This window comes from Platalea leucorodia, assembly GCF_965183815.1.
Source record: "Platalea leucorodia genome assembly, chromosome: 14".
Lineage (NCBI taxonomy): Eukaryota > Metazoa > Chordata > Aves > Pelecaniformes > Threskiornithidae > Platalea > Platalea leucorodia.
Window position 1 is genome coordinate 6057988 of NC_138836.1, and position 20682 is coordinate 6078669.

Consider the following 20682-nt stretch of genomic DNA (forward strand, 5'->3'; position numbering starts at 1 on the left):
CGAGGGGGCGTGGTCGGCGTGAGGGGCGTGGCCGGCGTGGGGAGGGCGTTGCGCATGCGCAGGAGGCGGGGACGCCGGAAGCGGCGGTTGGAGCCGAGCGGGGGACGCCTCTCCTCAGCGGTGGGCGGCGGGCCGCGCCGGGCCAGGCCGCACCGCCCCGGCCAGCAGCCTCTCGCCTTGCCCCTTCCCGCCTCGCAGAGCTCAGCCCAGCCCGCCATGAGCTGCCGGCAGCCGCTGCCGAGCGAGCGGGGAGCGAGACAGAGGTAGGGGACGAACCGGGGTGGGGGAGGGGAGCGCGGCCTGAGGGGAGGCGGTGGTTGGGGAGGGGGCCCGGGGCGAGGGGCAGGGGCTCGGCCTCCTGGGGACAGCCCCTCGGGCACCGGAGAGGAGAGGTTTTGGGGTGTAGGGGGGTATGTGGCGACCGGGGGAGCGGGGGTGGCTCACACTGCCCCGGAGGGGTTGGCTTGAGCAGGAGAGTGCGCGGGAGGGGGGAGCTGCGAGGCGGAGGGATGGGGGGAGAGGGGAGGAGCGGCCCCCTCGTCTCTGGAAGGGGTTAAACTGGAGTTTGTGGCGGCGGTGAACGTTAAAGGTGTAGCTGAGGGGGGGAGATCAAAGGGGCGTAGGGAATGCAGAAAATATGGGGGTCTCCGGTGTGCTGGGGGGGAATTTCTCGGCTTGGTGGGGAAGGGGAGCAGGCAGGTCCTGCCTGGATGGGGGAGAAACAGGAGGGACTGTGAAGCGGGTAGGAGCTGGGCTGTGCATGCCTGGGGGCAGGGTAGGCCGTGGGGGGTGGAGGTGTTAAGTTTGCTTGTGGGCTGTAGGCATTAGGAAAAGGAGGGATCTAGAGGCAACACAGATGTGGAGCGAGGCGGGGAACGCCTCTTCTGAGAAGAGTGGTCCTAGGAGAGGGACGGTGGCGGACAACGGTTGAGAGTGCTGCGGGTATCCCAGCGATGGGAGAGCTGGGAGGCAGCGCCTGGGTCTGTAGGCGTGGACCAAATACTGGCAGCTGAGTCTGCTGCTGAAGCTTGTCTGTAAGAAAAGATTCAGTTCGAAATACCTCACTTGAGTCTGTTTTGACTCATTTGAGTATGTGTGAATTTTTAGCCACCAAAACAGCTCCATCCTATATTTTGGATAGTGCCCAGCACGCTGAGGACCTGGTTGACCTCTGGCATTTGTATGGTTGGAAAAATTATATTAGTATTAAAATTCTGCGGACAGTGAGAGGTGTCGGTTCGCAGGGATTCTAGGTTGCTGTTGTTGGTCAGCTGCCACGAAGCAGCATTGATGTCATAAGAGGATGGCAAATACATCAGAAACAGGGAAGGATTTGTTTTCCGTGAGGTGTTTTCTGACAAAACTTTCCGCATGGAAAATAATGTTGCTCAGGAGAGACTAAAGAAAGTCATCATAGGTACTAACTGCAGACTCATGTAAGCAAGGTGGACGTAATTGGGTATTTATTGAAAGTGTGGTCACTGCCACTCTTCCTGGGTGCTTTTCTCAGCCTGTCAGATGTCATTCAAAGTCCCAGGCTTATTTTTAGACGTGCCTGAGTACTGAGAGCAGTTGCAAGGCTGAGAATCGTCAAACGAGTTTATTTAGAAAGATGCTCAGTGCTGGGTTTAATGGCAGGTGTGAGTCCATGTCCATTAAACTGATATGAAAACGTCAGCTTGGCTACTTTGTGAGAAACGTGATAGTTTCCTCTCTATTCTGTAGAGAACAGCTAAAAAGAGAATATGAAAGTCCACAGCCCATCAGAGGTTTAGATCCATTCTCCATTAATTTATCAAGTTTTCCCACTTTTTTTGTAGAGTTGCCTTTAGAGAGCAAAACAGAAGGTATACCAGTAAGCTGATAATATTTTTTTCTCCTCCTTTCTCCCTGAACTTTCTTCAGGAAGAGGAGACGGAATGGCAATGAAGATGATGGTCACGTTCCCCAGACAAAACGTAGCACCAGGAATACTGTCCTTCAGGACTCTTGGGACACTGAGGTGAGAGCCTTCTTGGGCAAATTCAGTCTCCTTTAATGCTGAATTTAAATAACGGTTGGAATATTCTGTGAAATTTTATTCATGGAGAGTAGTTAATGAAAACACTTTTTTTTTTGCTTTGTGTCCGAGGTCATGAGGCTTGACTCTGTTACGTACTTCAGAGATTGAAATCTGTAAAACATGGTTTGGAAATCAGCATGTTTTCCAGTGAACCTGCTTATCTTTGGCTTGAATATTTCTGTTAATATATTTCAAATACTGATGTGTAGCACCCACGTGAAGATCCAGAAAAGCATTTGCTGCCACTTCGACTTTTGCTGTCCGAAATGAGGTGTAACGTATCCAGAACCGAGGAGATGACTAGGGTGGATTACAAGTGCGCGTGGTCACTTTCCCTGGCCATCTACTTTTTCAACTTTGCATTTACTTACAGTAACGTGATTATTTGTGGTAGAAAGTCAAAAAAGCATTCCAACTAGCGTGATACGCAAAGTGCCTGTTGCAAGCAGCAGTGCTTATCTGATGTTTAAAAAATGCTCTGATAGAGCTCGTCAGTTTAAGCCAGACTTGCTCGTTCACAGCTAAAATACTTGAACTCAAACTATTGGGTTTCTGCACGTATTTGCCATGATCTTTTGCTGGGCGTGGGATAAACTGTCTCTTTTTCTCTCATCGCTCACATGACAGGTGTTTGAGGATGGTGCAATTTGCTAGCTATGAGATTTCTTTTTTTAAAAAATGCTGATTTCCAAACTGCTGCCAGATCTCCTGAATTGTTGCCTGTATTAATCATCTGAAAATTCACTGTATGCATTTCTAATTAGCAATGTAGTTCCGTTGCAAAATGTTCATGGAAAAGAGCGTGCAGAGCAGAGGCTCCCTCCTGGTTTGTGTCCCTGGAAGTTAATGAAATGGATTTCTTTTAAGGTTTTTGAAATATCCTTGTTGGTTTTTGTACAGCCCTCTCACTCCGAAGATTGGCTGTAATGAGTAATTACAAACTACTGCAGTTATATTGAACTATTAACTGTACTTTGACTACAGAAAATGTTTTGTGCTATGTAACTTGGAGCAACATATCTTTTATCATATGGTAATGGCTTCAAACGTATACTTACATTTAAAATGATACAAAGCTCTGTATCCCCCCGATCCTTCTGGGAGGGAGACTTTCTTTCGACCAGTACACCTTGACACGTAGCTGATGCGATAGTCAGTGATATTGTCTGGAAAATGCTGTAACAGCCGAGGTGTTCATCACAAAGGAACTCGCTGTGACAAAAAATGTTCCTGTATTGCTGTGTGGCCAGAAGTAAGACTTGCTGGGATGAAGTAGTTTTTGCTTCTCGGGTATAACGGGTAGAACCATAAATAGTTGCTTGCCATCTGACACTGAATCACTTGTCCAACAGGTTAAACATCTCTTCGTTTGTAGAGTAGTTAATGGCTAAACGAGCTTTGTGGCGGGAGGAGGAAGAATTTAGTGTGGAACGAGGGATTGAAGTAGGAGTAATGAAATTAAGAATATCAGGAAAAACCTTCATGGTGAGTGGCAGAAGCACCTTTGCTTGTCGTATAAACACTTGGTGTTTGGGCAAAGCCGCTAAAATGCAGAAATGGAAATAGTCTTGTAGTAGCCACACGAGAGTGGATGACCTTAACTCTGTCCTTAACGGCTGTTTTGTTTGGGGTGCCTGCAAGTGAACAGCATGGGCATGAACTGCCTGTCCCGCCACCAGCGAAATCAGCGCAGAGTTCAGTTGCTGAAGCTAACATTAAGACTCTTGCTTCATGCATGCACTTGTGTTGTAAAAGTATGTTTTTAACACATTAAACCCTGATGTGCAGGCAAGGAGAATCTCTTACTGTTGACACTGAAGTGGAGGAATGCGCCTGCTGGACACAGTTTTACAAAAATCAATGTTCTCTTTCTCGAGGGAACAAAATCCACAATGTCGTCTACTGATGAATAGAGCTTTTTTTTTTTTCTTCACTTGTTTTCTTGTAATGTTGGACCACTGAATTAAACATGCCCAGAAATTCAAGCCATGAGATTAAATCAGTATTATTTGAATGTTTCTTTAAGGACTTCCTGTGCCAAATGGAGACATTCTTGTGCTTATAGTGCACAAGTGCTTCCGATTGATGTCACTTTGAAATTCTTGGCCATTTGTAATACTTTTATTTAGTTTCCTGATACTTCGCCGTTTGCAAAGGCAGCTCTGGCTGATGACAAATCCTCACTAGCTTTAGGATACTGAACTAGGAGAGAAGCTGTATGTGTGAGGGCAATTTGTAACTTCAAAGAGTACATGAGGAGAGAATGGCTTTTCATCTGAGGGCATACGCACACCTGCTTTTTGTGAAACATTAGCTAAAGTACTGATTCCTTTTGCCTTCCTTCAGTTGAAAGTTGACCGTTTTCTCTTACAGACTGTGCTTTACTTGAGAACATAACCTCAGTATGAAAATCAGGCAGCCGTACGACTAAACCTGAACTTGGCCTCTGTCAGGATCTCTCTCAAATTTTTTTTGGCTTACTCTTCATAGCTGGCAGCAACATGTGTAAGATGAAGGGAGATTTTTTTTCTTAGAGGCAGGTCAAACGTGGGCTGTTCTGTGATGTTGTCCCTCAGTTTGAATCCTGCTCACGAGCTAGATTTGATGCAAAAGGATATCGCTGTTTTCTCCCACTAGATTGTCCTTTCATTCAGGGTAGACAGCATCCTTGACTCCAACTGACTTTTACAGGAGGGAAACAGATTCTCTTCAATCTCTGTCAGCACTACTTCTCGGCAAATTGCTATACCGATGTGCAATTCCTGCTCCTGGAACAAACCACTCCCACGCTCCCAGGTGACAGCCACCCTGAGGACGACAGTAAACTTCTGCTTTGCAGTTCAGTCCGTGAACAGGCACATGACGAAAACGCTAGACTAGAACTACAGCGAACGTTAAACATTAGCAAAGCAGAGCATTTCCCACTGCATTTCACTTCCTGATCAGCCTGTCCTCCGTTTCCCAGGAGGTTAGCTGTGTTGTTTTCCCTCGTACTTGCTTATAAATTCAGCAAAAGCCCTTCCTACTCTCCTGTCGTTGCTGTCCCGTACGTGAAGTTAGGCAGCGTTGCAGTGGATCCTCTGAGAGGCCTGGCTGCAAGCAGCCGCTCACGGGAATTCTGAGAATCTGCAATTGTGCTCTGCAACCTGGGGAATCACCAACGCAAAGCCCTTTGCTCTGATTTTCCCTGGGAAGGAAGGGAGTCTGCAGTGTTCTGACTAGCTCTTTTCCTTCCTGAACAGCTTTCTTCTGTAAAACCTCATCTTGTGGTTCCTCTTTGTTGTTCTGATCGATGACAGGATTCCCCAGAGCTTAGAAATACCACTGTTTTATCTGTGGAGATTGCTGACGCACAGCAGCAGTTGCTTCTCTCTAATCAAAGTTTTTGTCTAGCGTTACAGCTATGCCACTCTACAGTATTACACTGTTGAGGAAGGGCTGGTCTTAAATTCTAATTAAAACCAGATTATGCCTCTGTTAAACTCATCTTGAAAGATTTTGAGAGCAGCAGCGCCTGAATGGCTGTCATGAATGATTGAGATGCTACATTACAGATCGGAAGACTAATACATTTAACAGGACATTTGTTTGAAAATTATTTAAAACTTCTGTAGCTACTCAGTGTGATGTTAAGAGGGGCTAATGAGTCAGGTAAACCATGACGATGTCCTTTTGATACTTAAAGTGCTCATAAACTTTCATGGGGCTACTTTCCTTTGCCCTTTCGCTTAAAACTTTGTTGCATTGTGTAGATGCCTGTCATTGCTGACATGATGACTTTAAGGATTCTTTTTTTGTCTAATTGTAGTCCAAATGCGTAACAGAATGTGCACCACAGCCTGGGGAAATGGTAGGTCTTTGACATGATTTGGGCAATAAACGGGCTTCACGTGCTAGTGAATTTTTGCATTAGAGAAATGGAAATAAAGAGGGTCTGACAAACCAGATCTGTCAACAGCCTTAGATGTAGGAAGCACGTCCCAGGACACTATCTCAGTTTTAAAAAAATAAGACATGCATAAAATAATCATTACTAACAGCTCTAAAATGTTTAAGATGTGAAACTTTAGCAGTAAGTAATACTAGGTTCTCATTTTGATTTTTGCCTTGATTTTCAGAAGGTGGCTGTAACGAAAAACAGTAAGGAACACAGACTAAAAGGAAACAAAGTGTCCTGTGCGGTGGGTTTCTCTCCAAGGCTGCTGTGACTTGTTCAGCGTAACAGCATTGCATTTCAATATTTGTGCTTCTATGCAAAACGAGATGGGCTAGCAGGCACCATTTCGTGGCTCCTCTCTGTCCTTCTGGTGTTGTCTCCCTCTCTAGCGTTAGCAGCATTAGGAAGAGGAGCTGGTTGCTCATGTAGATACATCTGCTGCTTCCTCAAGAATGACTTCACACGTGTTCTGTTGTTTTCTCCTTGCTAGCTGAACCTAACGCGCCAGCACGGGTGCAGCCTCGGTGCCATTGTCTTGCTTGCTGTACTACAACAGAACTGAAGCATTTTTGGTGCTTAGCAAAACAAGGCAATGTATATGGTTGAATTGTCACGATCGATTGTGGAATCAGTGCCATGGCGTTTCCAGTTGGCATTGAGACGTGGTCCACCTCAAATACTCACACAGTGCCTTCCTGGGCCTTTCTCACTGCTCGCTGACAGACATGTCGAGTGCAGTTTGCACCATTCTTCAGATTTACTCCAAAGCGAGGCCTTCTGGATGTGGTGCTGACTTAAATTACTGTGGACTTCTTTAAATTTGTCTTCCTCTGCTGTGGCCACCAAGCTTTGACTTCTATGGTTTTAGTTTAATACTTAGAAAAATGTAGGTTTTTTTTCTTTTTAGTTGTAGCTGCTTACACTGGCTGCTTTTGTGAATTTATTTCTTATGGGATGGCAAAGTAGCCATTCTCTGATTCTTAAGCACGTAAATATTTGCAGTGTTGTCCTGAACAGCATATCACAGTAATGAAATATTTCAGCTGTAACTAATGGAACCTTTCATTAGCAGCCCTTAAAATGGTGTAAACCAAACAGTTTTATGTCTTTGAAACACTGAAAATGATGGCTAATGCTCTTCCAATCATTACCATGAAATGTGTTTATTCTAAATGCTGGCAAATGAGCCCTGTCCTCTATGCGACCTGAATCATGAGTTCTCTTTTCTGCATGTGGAAGTCTTTGATGCCTGTCGCTATATCACTGTCGTGTCAAGTAAATTGTTATGGAAAACTACCAGTTAACATTGCCGCCCCAGTACTTAACTGGGAGAAGAGTAGTTGTATGTATGTCAAGGTGTTCAAAGACTTAAAATGGGTATCATGTTGCGTTTGTTTTTAACAGCCTGTTGCTTTGGATGCTTCAGATCTCATTTTAGAAAGATTGACTTGTAGGAAAATGCTTTGCATGGTGCTTACCGAAAATGTCTGCTAGAACAGAAGTGATAAACTTCTCCTCATGCCCTGCCTGCCTTTACTGACACATGCAGTTCAGTGGGAACGTTCTTTATTTTCCAATTCTCGGATGAATTCAGCAAACTTCACTAGTGCTAACGTGGGTCATGGGGGCAGAGCTGGTGGGCCTAAAACCGAAAGATTGAAATCCAATGTACCGGAGGTCAGCGAACCTCTGGGCGAAGGCTTGCTCGTCCCTGCAGCTCTGACGCTTTTCATGTGTTGGCGATAACGGAAGCTATGAACGCCAAGAAAGCACTTGGTGGATTTACGTTAGTCCATCAGGCTGAACGTGAGCCTGAAAATCTGGAAGGGAGGGACTTACTGTAAAGATTGTTTGCTTAACTGAGGTGTTTCATTATGGACAGGAGAGAAGACTGTGTGATTTTGCTGTTAACCTTCTCTTTGTCTCAGTCCTCCAGCAGCGATAGCGGCAGCAGCAGCAGCAGCTGTAGTAGCAGTAGCATCAACAGCCCTGACAGAGCGTGCAGTGCAGAAACCAGCCTAAACCCGATAATTGCGGGATCCAGTCCTGTCTCCTCTCAGTCCTTCCATGAGCAGTCTGCACTAAGCCAAGGTCCTTACTTCCACATCAACCAGATCCTGAAGGAGGCACACTTTCACAGCTTACAGAGCCGGGGACGCCTTCCTACATGATGAACCAGCAGTTCCCCGCCTTCTGTGAAGGGACAGCACTGTGTAGATTTGATATTTCAACTTAAAAGTTTGTTAAAATGGAATTGCACAAAACGCCTGTTGCCTTTTCAGTCTATATTTGAAATAACAGGTTAACAGGAAATTGTTTACTTGTGGTTTGCTGCACTATTGCAATGCAAAAGGGGCTTTGAAGCAATTTTTATAGGATTCTTTTTGGGGTGGTTATAAAGTACGTGTCAAGAGGAGACTGAGGAATCCACATCTGTGTTCTAGGATTGCAAAATGTCCAATTCCAATCGACTGCCTAATCTGTTTGTTAGCAATTTGTTGCTTTATGTAAAGTTCTCTCAAACGTTCATCTTCAGTTTTATAAGTCTTTTTTAATTTCAATAAACTAGTAAAAAATTTATTTGGCAACATAATTCTTTTGAGCATTAAGAGTTAAGAAGACAGTAAGAATAGGTGCCATCTCTGGAATCCCTTAGGGCTGCCCCAGCTGCAAACTTTCCACCCGGCCCTGTGTGCGATGAGCCTTATCTCTCTTGATCTTTACTGCTGCAGTACTGAAAAATGTGAAACTGAACCAGGAAAGCATAGGCAGCTGTAGCCGAAATGTCAGGTGCCCGCTGGGTTCGCTTGGACAGTTTTTCGTGGTGCCTACGGAGACAAGTAGAGAGTAGCCTGGGGAGGGGCTTTTGAGAAGGAGAGGAGTCTTGCACTGCTCCAATACCCATTTCTAGCTGTGAATGTTTTCTTTTCTGTTACAGTGTGTAGTTTTTTGTTTTTTCTTTAATTTGACCTTAATGTTAACGACTTCTGAAGAACAGGAGGTGAAAGAGTAGCTACACCTCTGTTCCAGCAGCCAGATGGCAAGGACAATCCTGACCTGTGCCTGGTTCAAGGGGCATGCTATGATCTGGCAAAGGATGGAAAAGTACTTCTCTTCTGACAATACCAGCGGAGGTGTCACCGCTTCCTGCCAAGGGGAGAGCGCGATCTCGGTGAAGACGAATACACAGGCAAACTTTTCATTTTTTTATTGCGTCACTTGGTCATGCCAGAAAGCCATCCCAGCTTGAAGAGAGACGGTGCAGCTGTGTCTTCCTCCTCGGTTACAAACTGCCTGAACAAAGAGCCAGGGCGCGATGCCTCATCATCTGCTCTCGTGAGTACAGGAGGTGGAACCTGTTAGTTTTTAAAAACAAAAGCGTCAGTAACTATTACAGCGTACCTTTGACTTACTCCATACCCTCGTCTATAGTAGCTGCAAGGAGGCGTAGACTACAGCAGAACAGCTCTTCCCAGGCAACTTGAGCTTGAACTACAACCTAAGTGGTGTCACTCCTAGCGGTTAGTGACAGGCAGACAGAGGCAGTTCTGAGTGGCAGAAGCACAGTGCCTTCTTGTTGTTAGCAACGGGTAACGTTTCAGGTGTCATTCAATGCTCAAAAAAATCATTCTGAACTGCAGGGAAGGGGTTGTTGCTCTCAGAGCAAGGGGATAACAACAGCATGGTAGAAGTACAGCTGTTGCCCTTGCAGAGAGCCGTTCTTCGTAGAGTAACTATGGATTTTAACCTCTCCTGAACTGTTTTAGCATGAAAGGAGCGAGCATCTGTCGGGGATTCCGAGAAGTGTGGCTAGCACAGGACATAGGTGTGCCACCACAGCAGGCGAGGGGAGTGGTAGGAGCGAGCCAAACATCACTGCACACTTCTACGCTCTACTACAGCCGAGGTGTAAGAGGTAAAGAACACCTTTATTGCGAAGCTTTGGGCTTTTAAACAACCCTTATGCTATGTCTGGTCCTTAATGCTTCTGACAAATGAAGAACAGGAGTTGCAGAGTAAACATCAGCGTCTCAAGTAACACTCTCTGCTCTGATAAAACCAGACCTTTACTCTTCTGTCCCAGTTGAAAAGACGTCACCGCAGACGGATTATTGGGTTAATAGCTAAAGGAAACAGATTACTAATTGCCGCTTCCTGTAGCGGTGAGGTATTCTTTGGCTCTCTCAATCCTCAGCATCGAGAATTCCATTTAAGCAGATGTTTTAAACTTGGGGAAGTGTAGCAACATAATGGTTGTCTACTGATAAAACTCAGAAACAGGACAACACAGAGCCTTTGCAAGAGAAGCAAGCCACTCTGTTCACACAGGCTTAAATACCCAAGCCAGGCTTCGTCGGGAGTTAAGGGTCAGCATCGCACTGGAAAGGAGTTCAAATAATTAGCTAGTATCCTTCAACGTTTCTTGCAGCCATCTTTAAATGAATTGTCTTTTATGCATTGATCTCAAAATGCCTCATCTGTGTTAAGTCCTCACTGCGTTCTCACAGTGGTTATTGCCTATGTTTTACCACAGAGCAGTGGGCCCCAAAAATACAGGGGCCATCAGGGTTTGGGTTTTTTTGAGGGTCAAGGGGAAATCCAAACCATCTCATGCTGTGTTGCCATAATGGTTCTCTCATTTTACCGAAAATAAAAATCAGGTTAAATATTAACTGTTTGGCTACTTTCTTCTTTCCCCACAAGCTCTAAGTGTTGGTGGGAGAACAAGCACTGGCAAAAAGTTAGTACGGCTCAGTTTTACCAACCTGAACTCTTTCTGTGCTCCTGGTAGCAGACTTGCTCTTTCGTGAGCTCGACATACTCAGCGGCAGAAGTCCAAATCTTAAGAGACGGAAGAAAGAAATGCGGCCGGTCACAGGGGAGCAGCAATTCCAGACCCATGAGAACGCACCGAAGAGCTGAGTCCCTTACCTGATCTGGCTGGACGCTAACGGCAAGATGTTGTGGAGCTCCTGGGAGCTCAGAGCGCCGCTCCTGCTCGTGTACTGGTTTTCTGTCCCGGTCAGCAAGCCGAAGAGAACCTAGAAGGCACGAAGGAGCTGTTTGTATTTGGGGTCAGCTGCAGAGCTGACCGCGCAATACATTGCTGGTGAGTCTACTGGCACGCCACTTGTGATTGGTTTTAACTTTGAACACGAAGTGTCTCCCTTCCTCCTCTAACTCTTGCTTTTAATTGGCGCTGCTCGTTATTACTGTAGTTGAGTTCTAGGCCTCCTTCAGCACCACTTAACCCAATTAGCATTACACAGGCTCCAGTGAATCCTGGTAGATAAAGTTCAGCCAACTCCATGCATGATTATGTGCTGTGCAGCCAGCTCAGCAAGCTCCTCTTATCTTCAGCTGGCATTAAACCCTCTTCCCATTTCTGAGTAAGTGCGGGTAGTTATCTTCAGGCATTAAGCAGTTTATAAAGCCACCCCGGCTGCCCTTCAAAACGTGTTTTGCAGCCCTGCTTCCTGATCCATCCCTTTCTTTTTCCTTGAACTTACGGAGGTTCGCTGAACCAGGCGATTAAGGTTGCTGTTCAAGTGCGGAGTAAAAACGTCCAAGTCAAAGGGATCTATGTGTCCCTCCAGGAAGTCGGTCACCTTCTCAAGCCTACAAGCAGAGCAGAGTCCCGTCAGGGTCCCATCCTCGCGACGGCTGCTGATGCCAACCGGGCGGTTTCACCAGTCCCTCTGAAACAGCGAGGGACTTTCCCCTAAGAGGTGACTGAGCAAAACGGGAATTGCTCAGCAGAACAGCAGCTGCCTAAAGGGTTTCCAGCTATTACACAGTCTACAACATCTGCTGTTGCAGAGGAACCTTCTCCCTGCGGTACTTCTCAGAGAGATGCCTCAGTTCTCAAGACAAGGTTTTAACTCTTGGGTGGGAGCTTAACTGTTCTCTCCAGGGGCACCCTGGGACGGTATCCCTGCTGCCGTACGGACACGCTGTGCGTGCAAGCAGGTGGGACCAGCCCGCTGTCGCCGAGCTCTGAGCTGCAGAATCCCACCCCTCCTATGTTTTGAGGATGAGCTTAGCGTAGGTGAAGATGTCAGAGCTTAGAGGCCGCGCTGCCCTTCTCTCGTGAGGCCCACAGGCACCACTCCTGCAGGCATTCTCCTGACAGCCGCTAACGACGTCGGTTTAAACCATTTTAGGGCCCCACAAACTACCACCAGTATCTGAACCCTGGAACTGCACCGCACCTGGAGTCGTGCTTGATCCTGCTGGTTTTTGCTTCCTCGCTCTTCACTGTCAAGATGATACTCAGGTACCGCAGATCGTAGAGTAACTGCAGAGCTCTGTTCTGGGTCATGGGGAAGGTGCCTGCTCTCTGCAAAGAGGACAGTCAGGAAGAGGGCTCTTCACTCACACTGGGAGGGCTGTCAAAGGACTGCTTCGGGGGAAACATTTAAAAACACCAGCACCAAGAAATGACCAACTGAACTGAACTGTTCTGAGCATGCAGTCTGGTGTCTGATCCCTTTTTGCCTCATTTTTGGGGGAGGCAGGGGAAGAATGTACTCACCCTTTCCGCCTCTTACAGGCGGACATTTTCTGTTCCAAGGGACAGGAGCGTACGCATCGCCGTATGCCCAGTGACCCTCCCGTCCCACGCCAGCTGGGGCAGGGGCGGATCCTACTCACGTACCTTCTCCTGCTTCTCTTCCATGAGCTTTTCATAGGCAGCAAGCACTTCTGCCATGCAGGTCCTCAGCAGCTCCTGCAAGGTGACTTTCGGAAGAGTGTGACCACCGACCCGGTTCACCTCTTGGCACAGGCTGAAGAGGAGGCACTGCACGTACCAGGACGGCTGTTTAAGAAAACAGTGTTATTTTCACGTGGTCTGTAAGCTACATTAGCTTTATCAGCGGCACAACATTGCTTCACTTCTCATGATGTGGGCTTCCTACTTCCTCAGCAACCACAAAGCTCTGCTGCTGAGACCTACCTGCCCCTGTAGCATGGCTCGAGTATCTCACGGGTTTTTATTTACTGGCGCACCAGACTTTTGGTTATAGCAGTCCTCAAAATCCCACAAGTACTTTTACCAGAGGTATTCACCTGACTGTAGTCAGAACAGAACTGCTTGTTGTGCCTCTTCTGCCACCACTGACCCTGCTCTCACCATCCGCTACCTGGGCTCGTTATTTACTCCCTCGCTCTTCTCCCGGGCCTCCCAGCTATCCTGAGCTCTCATCCAGCTGCTTTTTCCTTCAGCATCAACAAAATTCACCTTATAAAGTTCACTACAAAAGACTATTGCCCTGTCCAGCCCCTCCCATACCGTGCAAACACGGAACTCAATCTCACCCTGGCTCCCCTCCCTCCATGCGATCGCCACATGCTTTGTCACCGCGTGTCACTCCTGCACCACCACCACGCCTAAGGAAAGCTGCAAGCCTCGGTTCTCTTAGGCTTTGCACAGTCCCGCTGTTGCAGCCCTGTCCTTCAGTGCATCCAGTTTCCATGACATCTCTCTCCTGGGTGCCTCTGTGTATAAACCAGGCATAAGTCCTTCTTTGGCTTGGTTTTACAGGATCTGGGCCAATCTTATTCATTTGAATATACAGCAGCAACTATCTAATTTCCTTCCTCTGAACTCTATCTTTAGGAGGTGAGTATCTCAAAGAGCAAATAAGAGTACTGGAGAGTTTTCCCTCTGCTCATAACACCAAGCAAACTCCACAGCAGGTCAGCACCATTTGACAAAGCAGTGGTTTTGGAAACCAGCACTTTTCTCCTCCCAGCAGACTGTTTCTCTGCGTTTACCGAGAGAACGTTTCTCGTACCTGCACAGGCAGCCGGATCTTTGATGTTACGCTGTTTCCAGACTCCGTCTCCTCCTGAATTTCAATTTCATCCCAGTTAGTGGCTGTGGCCAAGACAGAGCCAGCTGTGTCTAGCAGCAACGTGCGGGTAAAGCACTGAACCAGACCCTAGAGCACAAAATACAAAAGCACCCAGTCACAGACAGCTCTAATGGGAGCACCGAAGGATGGGCAGCCTGCTCCTGCCTGCGGAGAGACCAACCTCCCGCGTCCCCCCGCTCCTCCCAAAGGGAATCTTATGGAGACCATCCCGCTGGATGCCACCTCCGAGCTGCCGCTGCCTCCTCTCCCTGCCGGCTGACTGAGCAGCGCGGCAGCAGCGCGGCGAGCACTCAGCAGCCAGCTCAGGAGCAGCAGCGCTGACCGCAAGGAGCTGAGTGAGCGAAACCCACGCAGGAAGCAGCTGTGACGAGAGAAGCAGCTCCTTACTTTGGTGACAGCTGAGCTCCAGATCTGGTAAGCAAACAGGCTCTGCTGCAGGAGCTCTGCCTTCACCCCCTGCCACTTGGCCTGCATGGGGGACACTTCCTGGGCTTTCCCCTTCCCCAGCTTCTTGGTGGAGCGTGTTTCCTTCAGCGCCGTCTCGGCGCTGCCTGACTGGCCCAGGATACACTGCTTCAGGTGAGGGCAGAGCTCGGACAGGGACTGGCAGAGTCTCGCCATGAAGAGGACAGCATTGAGTCTGGCATCGCTGGGAGCGTCCGCCTGCCCCCCCAGCAGGCTCTGGGCACTCTGGAGCTCTTCACGCACGCAGCCCAGCACATGGTGGATGCAGGCGACGCAGTGATCGCGGAGCAGCCCCTCCACCGTGCCGGCGTCAGCGTAGCGGCCGAAGGCAGAGCGCGGCTGCACGGTGGGAGCGGCCTCCTTGGCGGCCGAGGAGTCCGTGGGAAGGTAGGACAGGAGATCGTCCAACCTGGCCTTCAGCTTGGAGTCCAGAGCCGAGCAGAAGCTCTGCACGCACGGCGTCAGCGCCTGGGCCTTCATGGACAGGCCGCTCTTAGCGAACTGGCCGCGGTTTGCCACGTTGACCCAAGCGGCGTCGGAAGGCAGGTCGCCGGAGCTCTCTGACCACAGGAACAGGGCCACGTTGTGTTCAAACTGGATCTGCTTGCTCAGGGCAGAGGTGCCGGATTTGACTTCAAGTTCCTGCAGGGCTAACGTGAGAAGCTGTTTGGAGCTGCTTGAGATGGAGTCAAACCCTTCTTTGGTCAGTGTCTGGAATAGAACCAGGAAGAAAAAAGCACCTTTTACATGTGCCTCTTGCCACCTAGCACTTAAAATACACAGTTAGTGCTGCTAACAGGCACCACTGTTTGAGACAAGAAGAGGGGGCACAGAGCAAGGCTCCCCGTGAATCGCCGCGGCAGAGCGCCCACCTCTAGCCTGTCCAGGAACAGCTGCTGCAGCAGGTCCTCCCAGAAGGAAGCAGGCTTGTCCAAAAGGCGACGGCACACCGCCTCCCAGTTCTGGCTTATGGACTCGCTCGTGAGCAGCTCCCACACGGCGTCGCGAATCCCCGCGAGGCCTTTCATGCTCTTCACGTAGACGAGCAGGTTGCTGACCCCGGCCCTGATGTCGTCACTGCACCTGAAGGAAATGTTTCACTTCAGTCTGACTTGCTCAGACACAGCCCCGGGGAAGGCAGGAGAGAACATCGGCTACATCAAGGTGGGGGAATTCTTAACCTGTCGGTAAGAGGCCTTGCCTGCAGAATCACCTGCGGGGCTGAGAGTACCTCTGCCTCTCGCTGAGGCAGCTGGGCCCTGGATCCCACACTGGGGCCCCACAGGAAGGCTGTGTGCCCACCGGCTGGAACCCTGGGCTCTGGCGGGTGTGGAAGCCAGGAGCACTGCACCCCAAGAACGCCAGCAGGCTGGCGGGGCTCTGGGAAGGGCTGCTGTGGAAACATCTCATGGCCAGCGAGCCATGGGGGGCTGCAGCTGGCAGCAGGGCCAGCGGGCTCCATCGGATAAGGACAGAGGACTGAGGAGGCTGCTAAGGGGCAGGCAGGGCTGCCAGGCCGCCCCCATCTGCAGGGCAAGGCGTGGTGGGAAGGGGTGGAGCTGGCAACTCTATAAAGGGGGTCTGGCTGCCCCCACACGGCTCAGGGAAGGGCAGCGAGGAGGAAAGAGGTGCTGGAGCAGGAGCTGGATGAGCCAGGTAAGGGGTTTTCTTCTCATTTACTCTGTGCTCGTTTGCTGGTGGTTAGAGCAGCGTAAAGCAGCTCTAGACAAATATCGCTGTGCAGCCCAGGTGGTCTGTTACAGCCTGGCTGTTAGGACGGTGCTGTGCTGTCTCTGGCTGCTTTACTGCTGGGGAGAGGGGATGCTGGGCAAGAGGCCAGCAGAAGGCACAGCCTGGCTGGAGCGAGTGAGGATGTAGGCGAGCTCGGGTTTGGTTTGTGCTGCTGCCTTGGCACAGAGGCCGTGTGGTGCCTGCGAGAGTCTTGCAAAGGGGGACGCTGTCACACTCACATGGCGATCCACTTCTGCAGCGTGTCTCTGAGGTAGTCCTGGCTGATGGGGTGTGCCAGGGTGCGCAGGGCTGGCCGGAACTCCACCACGGACTCCGGGAGGTACCTGAACCAGCTGCTCAGCTTCACCTCATCCTCCAGGACCCCACCTTTCCCTGGAAGCACATGGGGTTGGGAGGAATCAGCCCAGCACGGGGGTGGCCTCCTGCCCGCAAACCTGGGCAGGCAGTGGCCAAATGTGGAGCTGCCTGGGCGCTCACCTGTGGGGTGCTGGCCTGTGGTGCTCTCCAGGGTCGAGAAGAGCAAGCCGCAGGGCAGGGCTGGATCTGGAGGCATCCCTTCAGGCATGGTATAGAAGAGAGCATGAGCCTGGTACAGGGTAGTGGTCAGCAGCTCCATCAGTGAACACACCTGAGCTTTTATACCTGCACCTGCAGAGAAAAGCCTTTCAGCCGAGGCAGCCCCTTCAACAGAGGTGTGAGCAGCCCTGCATTTCAAGACCTGTGGTTCTAGTTAAACCTTCTAGGGAAGGGCTGGAGGGCAAAGGACTCAGCCCCAGGCACCACTTGCTTCCCCATTACAGATGCGCTTGGCTTAAGACCCTGAGCACTGTTAAATTTTTGCAGCATTTTGCTGCTGTGGCAAAACGCTGCCAGCGGTAGCGCAATGCGGTTGCGTCCCCACCATCGCGAGCTTTATGGGACTCACTCACTAGCTCTTCTGTGGGGCAAGAGAGAATGAAGCGAAGGGGGCTACCCTGACTTTAAAAAAAGAGGCAGTCCATCATACTGACCGTGGTGTGGCTGGTTGAGAAGCTGCTGAATGGCCAGCTTCCTGGCCAGAAGGAAGTCGGCGAGGGCCTGGCGTGGAGAGCTGTCCTCCAGGAGCATGATGGCACACAGGGCTTCTGCCACCGCCTGGTCCGACACGGTCTGGCTCTTCAGCAGGGCCTTGCTCTCCTGCAGGATGGTGGATCTGGCAAGGGAATGAGGTGGACAGTCACCGGTCTTGGTGCTTGACAGAGATATTCAGGTGTGGTTATGTGATAACCCACCAAGCAAGGATGTTATTTTCCTCAGGCAGAAGCAGGGCTGTCTGGGTGCTATGGGACTGGGTGAGGCGTTCTCGCTCCACGGGGCAGGGTGGCTGGCAGCGAGAGCCTCGGGCCAGCACTGGGGCCTCGGGTCACAGGCTCACAGAATGGTTTGGGTTGGAAGGGACCTTCAAAGATCATCCAGTCCAACCCCACTGCCACCGGCAGGGCCATCTTCCACTAGTCCAGCTTGCTCGAAGCCCATCCAACCTGACCCCGACCGCTCCCAACGATGCGGCATCCCTGCGAAAGCGTCCCACCACCCTCCTCGTACAACATTTCTTCCCAGCGGCCACCGAGGAGCCCGCCGCGGCCACACGCTAGCCCACCTGAGGTGGCTGGCGGCGGCCACTTGCCGCAGGAGGATGGGGAAGCGGGCGAGGATGGGGCTGGCGCGGGGCGCGTCGAGCTGCAGCTGGCGGCGGAGGTGGCCGCCGAGCAGGTGGAGCCGGGCGGCGGGCAGGTAGCGGCCGGCCTCCACGGCCCCCCACACCTTCTCGGGCACGTCCAGCAGCAGCTTCAGCTGCGCCGCCGCCCGGTAGAAGCTCTCCTGAGCCGGCGGCCGAGCCTGGAAGGGGGAAAACAGGGATTCGGGGGGGGCTCCGGGGCCGCCCCCCGCCCCGCCGCAGCCCCTCGCCCCCCTCACCGGCGCCGCGGGGCCGGGCCGCGCCGCGCCGCCCCGCTGCAGGCCGCGCACGGCGCCCAGGAGGCGCTCGGCGCTGAGGCGCATCTCGGCGATGGTGTCGGCCGCTTCGATCAGGTCGCGGTATCGCTCGCCCACCATCTGTCGCAGTTCCTCCCGCTTCTGCTCGATGCCGGCCCGCAGCCGCCGCTCCACCGCCCGCAGCTCGGCCGCCGTGTGCGCCTCGAAGAGCGCCTCGGCCTCCGCGCCCCGCGCCGCCATGGCCGCCCCTGCCCGCAACCGGGACGGCGCTGACGTGGATGACGCCGCCGCCGCCATCTTTGCGACGGGAAGGGGAGGGCGCTTCCGGGCTGGCGGCGGGGCGGGGCGCCGCCATCTTTGTGCAGGGCAGAGCCGCGCCCCGGGCGCCGTTGCCGTGGCGACGCGGCCCGGCGCTGCGGGGGTGGAGAAAACACCGATTTCTTTTTGATTTATTTTTTTAATTTTTTTTTTGTGTCCGTTTCCCGGGGAAATGGGCCGGTTAGCGCGTCCTGCGGGTGCCGCTCTCGCTCCACACACCCCGGGAGGCTGCGGTCGGGGTGCGCCGAGGTTCCCCTCCCACAGCCCTGCTCTGCGCACCAAGATTTTTTTCCCCCCCTCAAAAAATGCTTTCAGCAAAAACCACCCTCTGATGTGGCTTTAATAAAAAAAAAAAAGAAAAAAGTAGTGCACCTTTTGCTCAGGTTTCACAAAACCACGCTGGGTGGAAGCGGGTCGGGGGGGCGGCTGGAATGCACCCACTGGGAACAAAAAGGCCCCGTGGAATAACGTTTTATTTCTCCCTGTCTTCTTTTACGGAGCTCCTACACTTTCCCTCACCTCGCGTATTTCCAGCCTGCGGAGGCAGAATGCAATCAGCACGCTCTGGTTTTTGTTTGCAAAACCTTCCCCGGGCGGTTATTGCTTTTTTCGTACCAGCCTTCGTGCAAAGACTTAATATTTTCTGACGGAAACCCAGAGTACGTACTCTCTGCGTACGTACTTGTGCGTACATATAGTTATATATAAATCTGACCAGAAGAGCTCCCCGGAGCTGAGGTTCCTCTTCAGCACCTAACGCTGACTCAGCCGGCGACGGCGCGGTGTAGCGACAAGCGTGGCGATGGCTTTCCTTCCCAGGCTCGTTCCCAGAGGAAAATCCTGCCCCAGCTCCGCTGCTCCCCTGCCAGGGGCAGATCTCCGGGCCGCCCGCGGGGCCGCTCGCCTCGGGAGGGCATCCAGCTCCGCGGTGGGCGCTGGCGTAACGAGAGCGCGGGGTCTCGGGGGAGAGGCTGTTGGGGCTTTGCTGGGAGAGGTGGTATTCAAATCCTATAAGCCCCGTTTGTGCTGCAAATTGCGGGGAAAAAGGAAAAAATCGTAGGTGTTTTGGGGCTTTATTTGCATGGAAGCTGGGGGTGGCAAAGCTGGCCTGTGCTGCTGGTCAGAGCCGAGCTTTCAGTTTATAGCAGAGCCAGTTTCTTTACAGCCGTGTGCCTCCCCGGTAATGTACCTCTTCTCCACGCACGGGCACCCGTGCCTGCACACCCCCTCCCCGCGCTGGTTTCTCCAGCAGATTGAACCTCCCGCGCTTTCCATGCCCTGATCTCATCGAAACCCACCCGGAGGTGTTGCCATCTTGGCAAGAGAAGCTTCTCCCGTCCAGCTCTTCAGACTGAGTTTCTGCGACCCTTTGTACTTGAAGAGCTATTTGTGGTCGTGCTTCATCTGTGACCCATCTAGTCTAGGGGCTGATGCTGGCACAGACATGCCTGTACCTGAGGGCCCCGCTTTGTGCCGCCCAGGGAGCGATCTGGCGGGTTTATTGGGCAAACGCATGCACCCTCCAAAGCTGAGACCACCCCGCGGGTGAAGAACTGGGTGTGTTGCTCGCCAACGGGGAGATGGATGTGGGGAAGAACTGGTTTTTGGAGAAGGCCTGAGTGCGAGTCAGCCCTTGGTGGGACACCAGGGTTGGTGCCTCTTCTCCTCCCGGGGAAGAATCCAAGCCGGTTATACCCCACTGCTCCCACCCGGCTCTGACACACGCACACAGAGTCAGGAACTGTAGGAAAACTCTTTTACTTCCCTCCCACCCCCATCCGCGACTCCCTCCCCGTGGCACAGACCACGGCAGTCGGGAGCCTTTGCCGTGGGAAGGCTTAGTTCCACACCGAGACACCGAGACACAATTGCTACGAAGGAAAGCAAGACTTAAAGCAGAGAAACGCTCTCTGGCGCGTTCCGGTCACAATGTGCCGTACGGCAGACCCACGCACACTATACAGAGCACAGCTATAGATACAGGGAGTGTATGTACAGGAGGTGGGCAGCGCGGTGCGGTGCTGCCGGCGGGGACGACCCGCGGATTGCTACAGCCCCGGCTTGGCAGGGAAGGGCTCTTGCGTTTAGTAGAGACTAAAGTTCGCCTTCCCCTGCCCTGCAGAAGTCGCCTGTCAATGTGGGAGCAGCCTCCGCGGTCTCTCCCGGCTTGTGCACGGTGCCACCAGCCCCATGGCACGCGGGGAGGGCGAGGGGGAGCCAAGGGACCCCGAGGGGCTCGGTCCGACTTGCTCCTGCGTGCACAGGGAGGAGCTGCTGCAGCAGCCACAGCAAAA

The 20682-nt window shown here is 51.7% G+C and overlaps 3 protein-coding genes across 7 annotated transcripts in view; 2 read left to right on the forward strand and 1 right to left on the reverse strand.

Annotated features, from left to right (window-relative positions):
- The first annotated feature begins 70 nt into the window (after positions 1-70).
- VCF1 (VCP nuclear cofactor family member 1) lies at positions 71-8931 on the forward strand. Of its 2 annotated transcripts, XM_082326888.1 has the most exons (4): positions 71-263; positions 1906-2002; positions 6181-6243; positions 7928-8931. In XM_082326888.1, exons 1-4 carry the CDS (start codon positions 217-219, stop codon positions 8168-8170), a joined length of 450 nt encoding a protein of 149 aa, XP_082183014.1. In that variant the 5' UTR covers positions 71-216; the 3' UTR covers positions 8171-8931. The 2 variants fall into 2 exon arrangements, with proteins under 2 accessions (XP_082183014.1, XP_082183015.1); XM_082326889.1 differs by lacking the exon at positions 6181-6243.
- An 87-nt stretch (positions 8932-9018) lies between these two features.
- COG1 (component of oligomeric golgi complex 1) lies at positions 9019-18394 on the reverse strand. Of its 3 annotated transcripts, none has more exons than XM_082326881.1 (14): positions 18053-18394; positions 17736-17974; positions 17107-17288; positions 16574-16744; positions 16315-16468; positions 15217-15427; positions 14267-15055; positions 13799-13945; positions 12658-12819; positions 12212-12339; positions 11510-11618; positions 10932-11041; positions 10766-10841; positions 9019-9355 (listed from the first exon to the last, which is right to left on the reverse strand). In XM_082326881.1, the coding sequence occupies exons 1-14, from the start codon at positions 18365-18367 to the stop codon at positions 9215-9217; spliced, it is 2934 nt and encodes a 977-aa protein (XP_082183007.1). In that variant the 5' UTR covers positions 18368-18394; the 3' UTR covers positions 9019-9214. The 3 variants fall into 3 exon arrangements, with proteins under 3 accessions (XP_082183007.1, XP_082183005.1, XP_082183006.1); XM_082326880.1 differs by adding an exon at positions 10339-10378 and having other exon boundaries at positions 9225-9355; positions 17736-18350; XM_082326879.1 differs by having other exon boundaries at positions 17736-18350.
- The window catches only part of SLC39A11 (solute carrier family 39 member 11), a 116855-nt gene continuing 111609 nt past the window's right edge, over positions 15437-20682 (forward strand). The window contains exon 1 of one of the 2 annotated variants that reach the window (XM_082326882.1): positions 15437-16000. In XM_082326882.1, coding sequence (XP_082183008.1) covers positions 15767-16000 — 234 coding nt within the window. In that variant the 5' untranslated portion in view covers positions 15437-15766. The remainder of the gene's footprint in view (positions 16001-20682) is intronic. The other variant, XM_082326886.1, reaches the window with a different exon arrangement.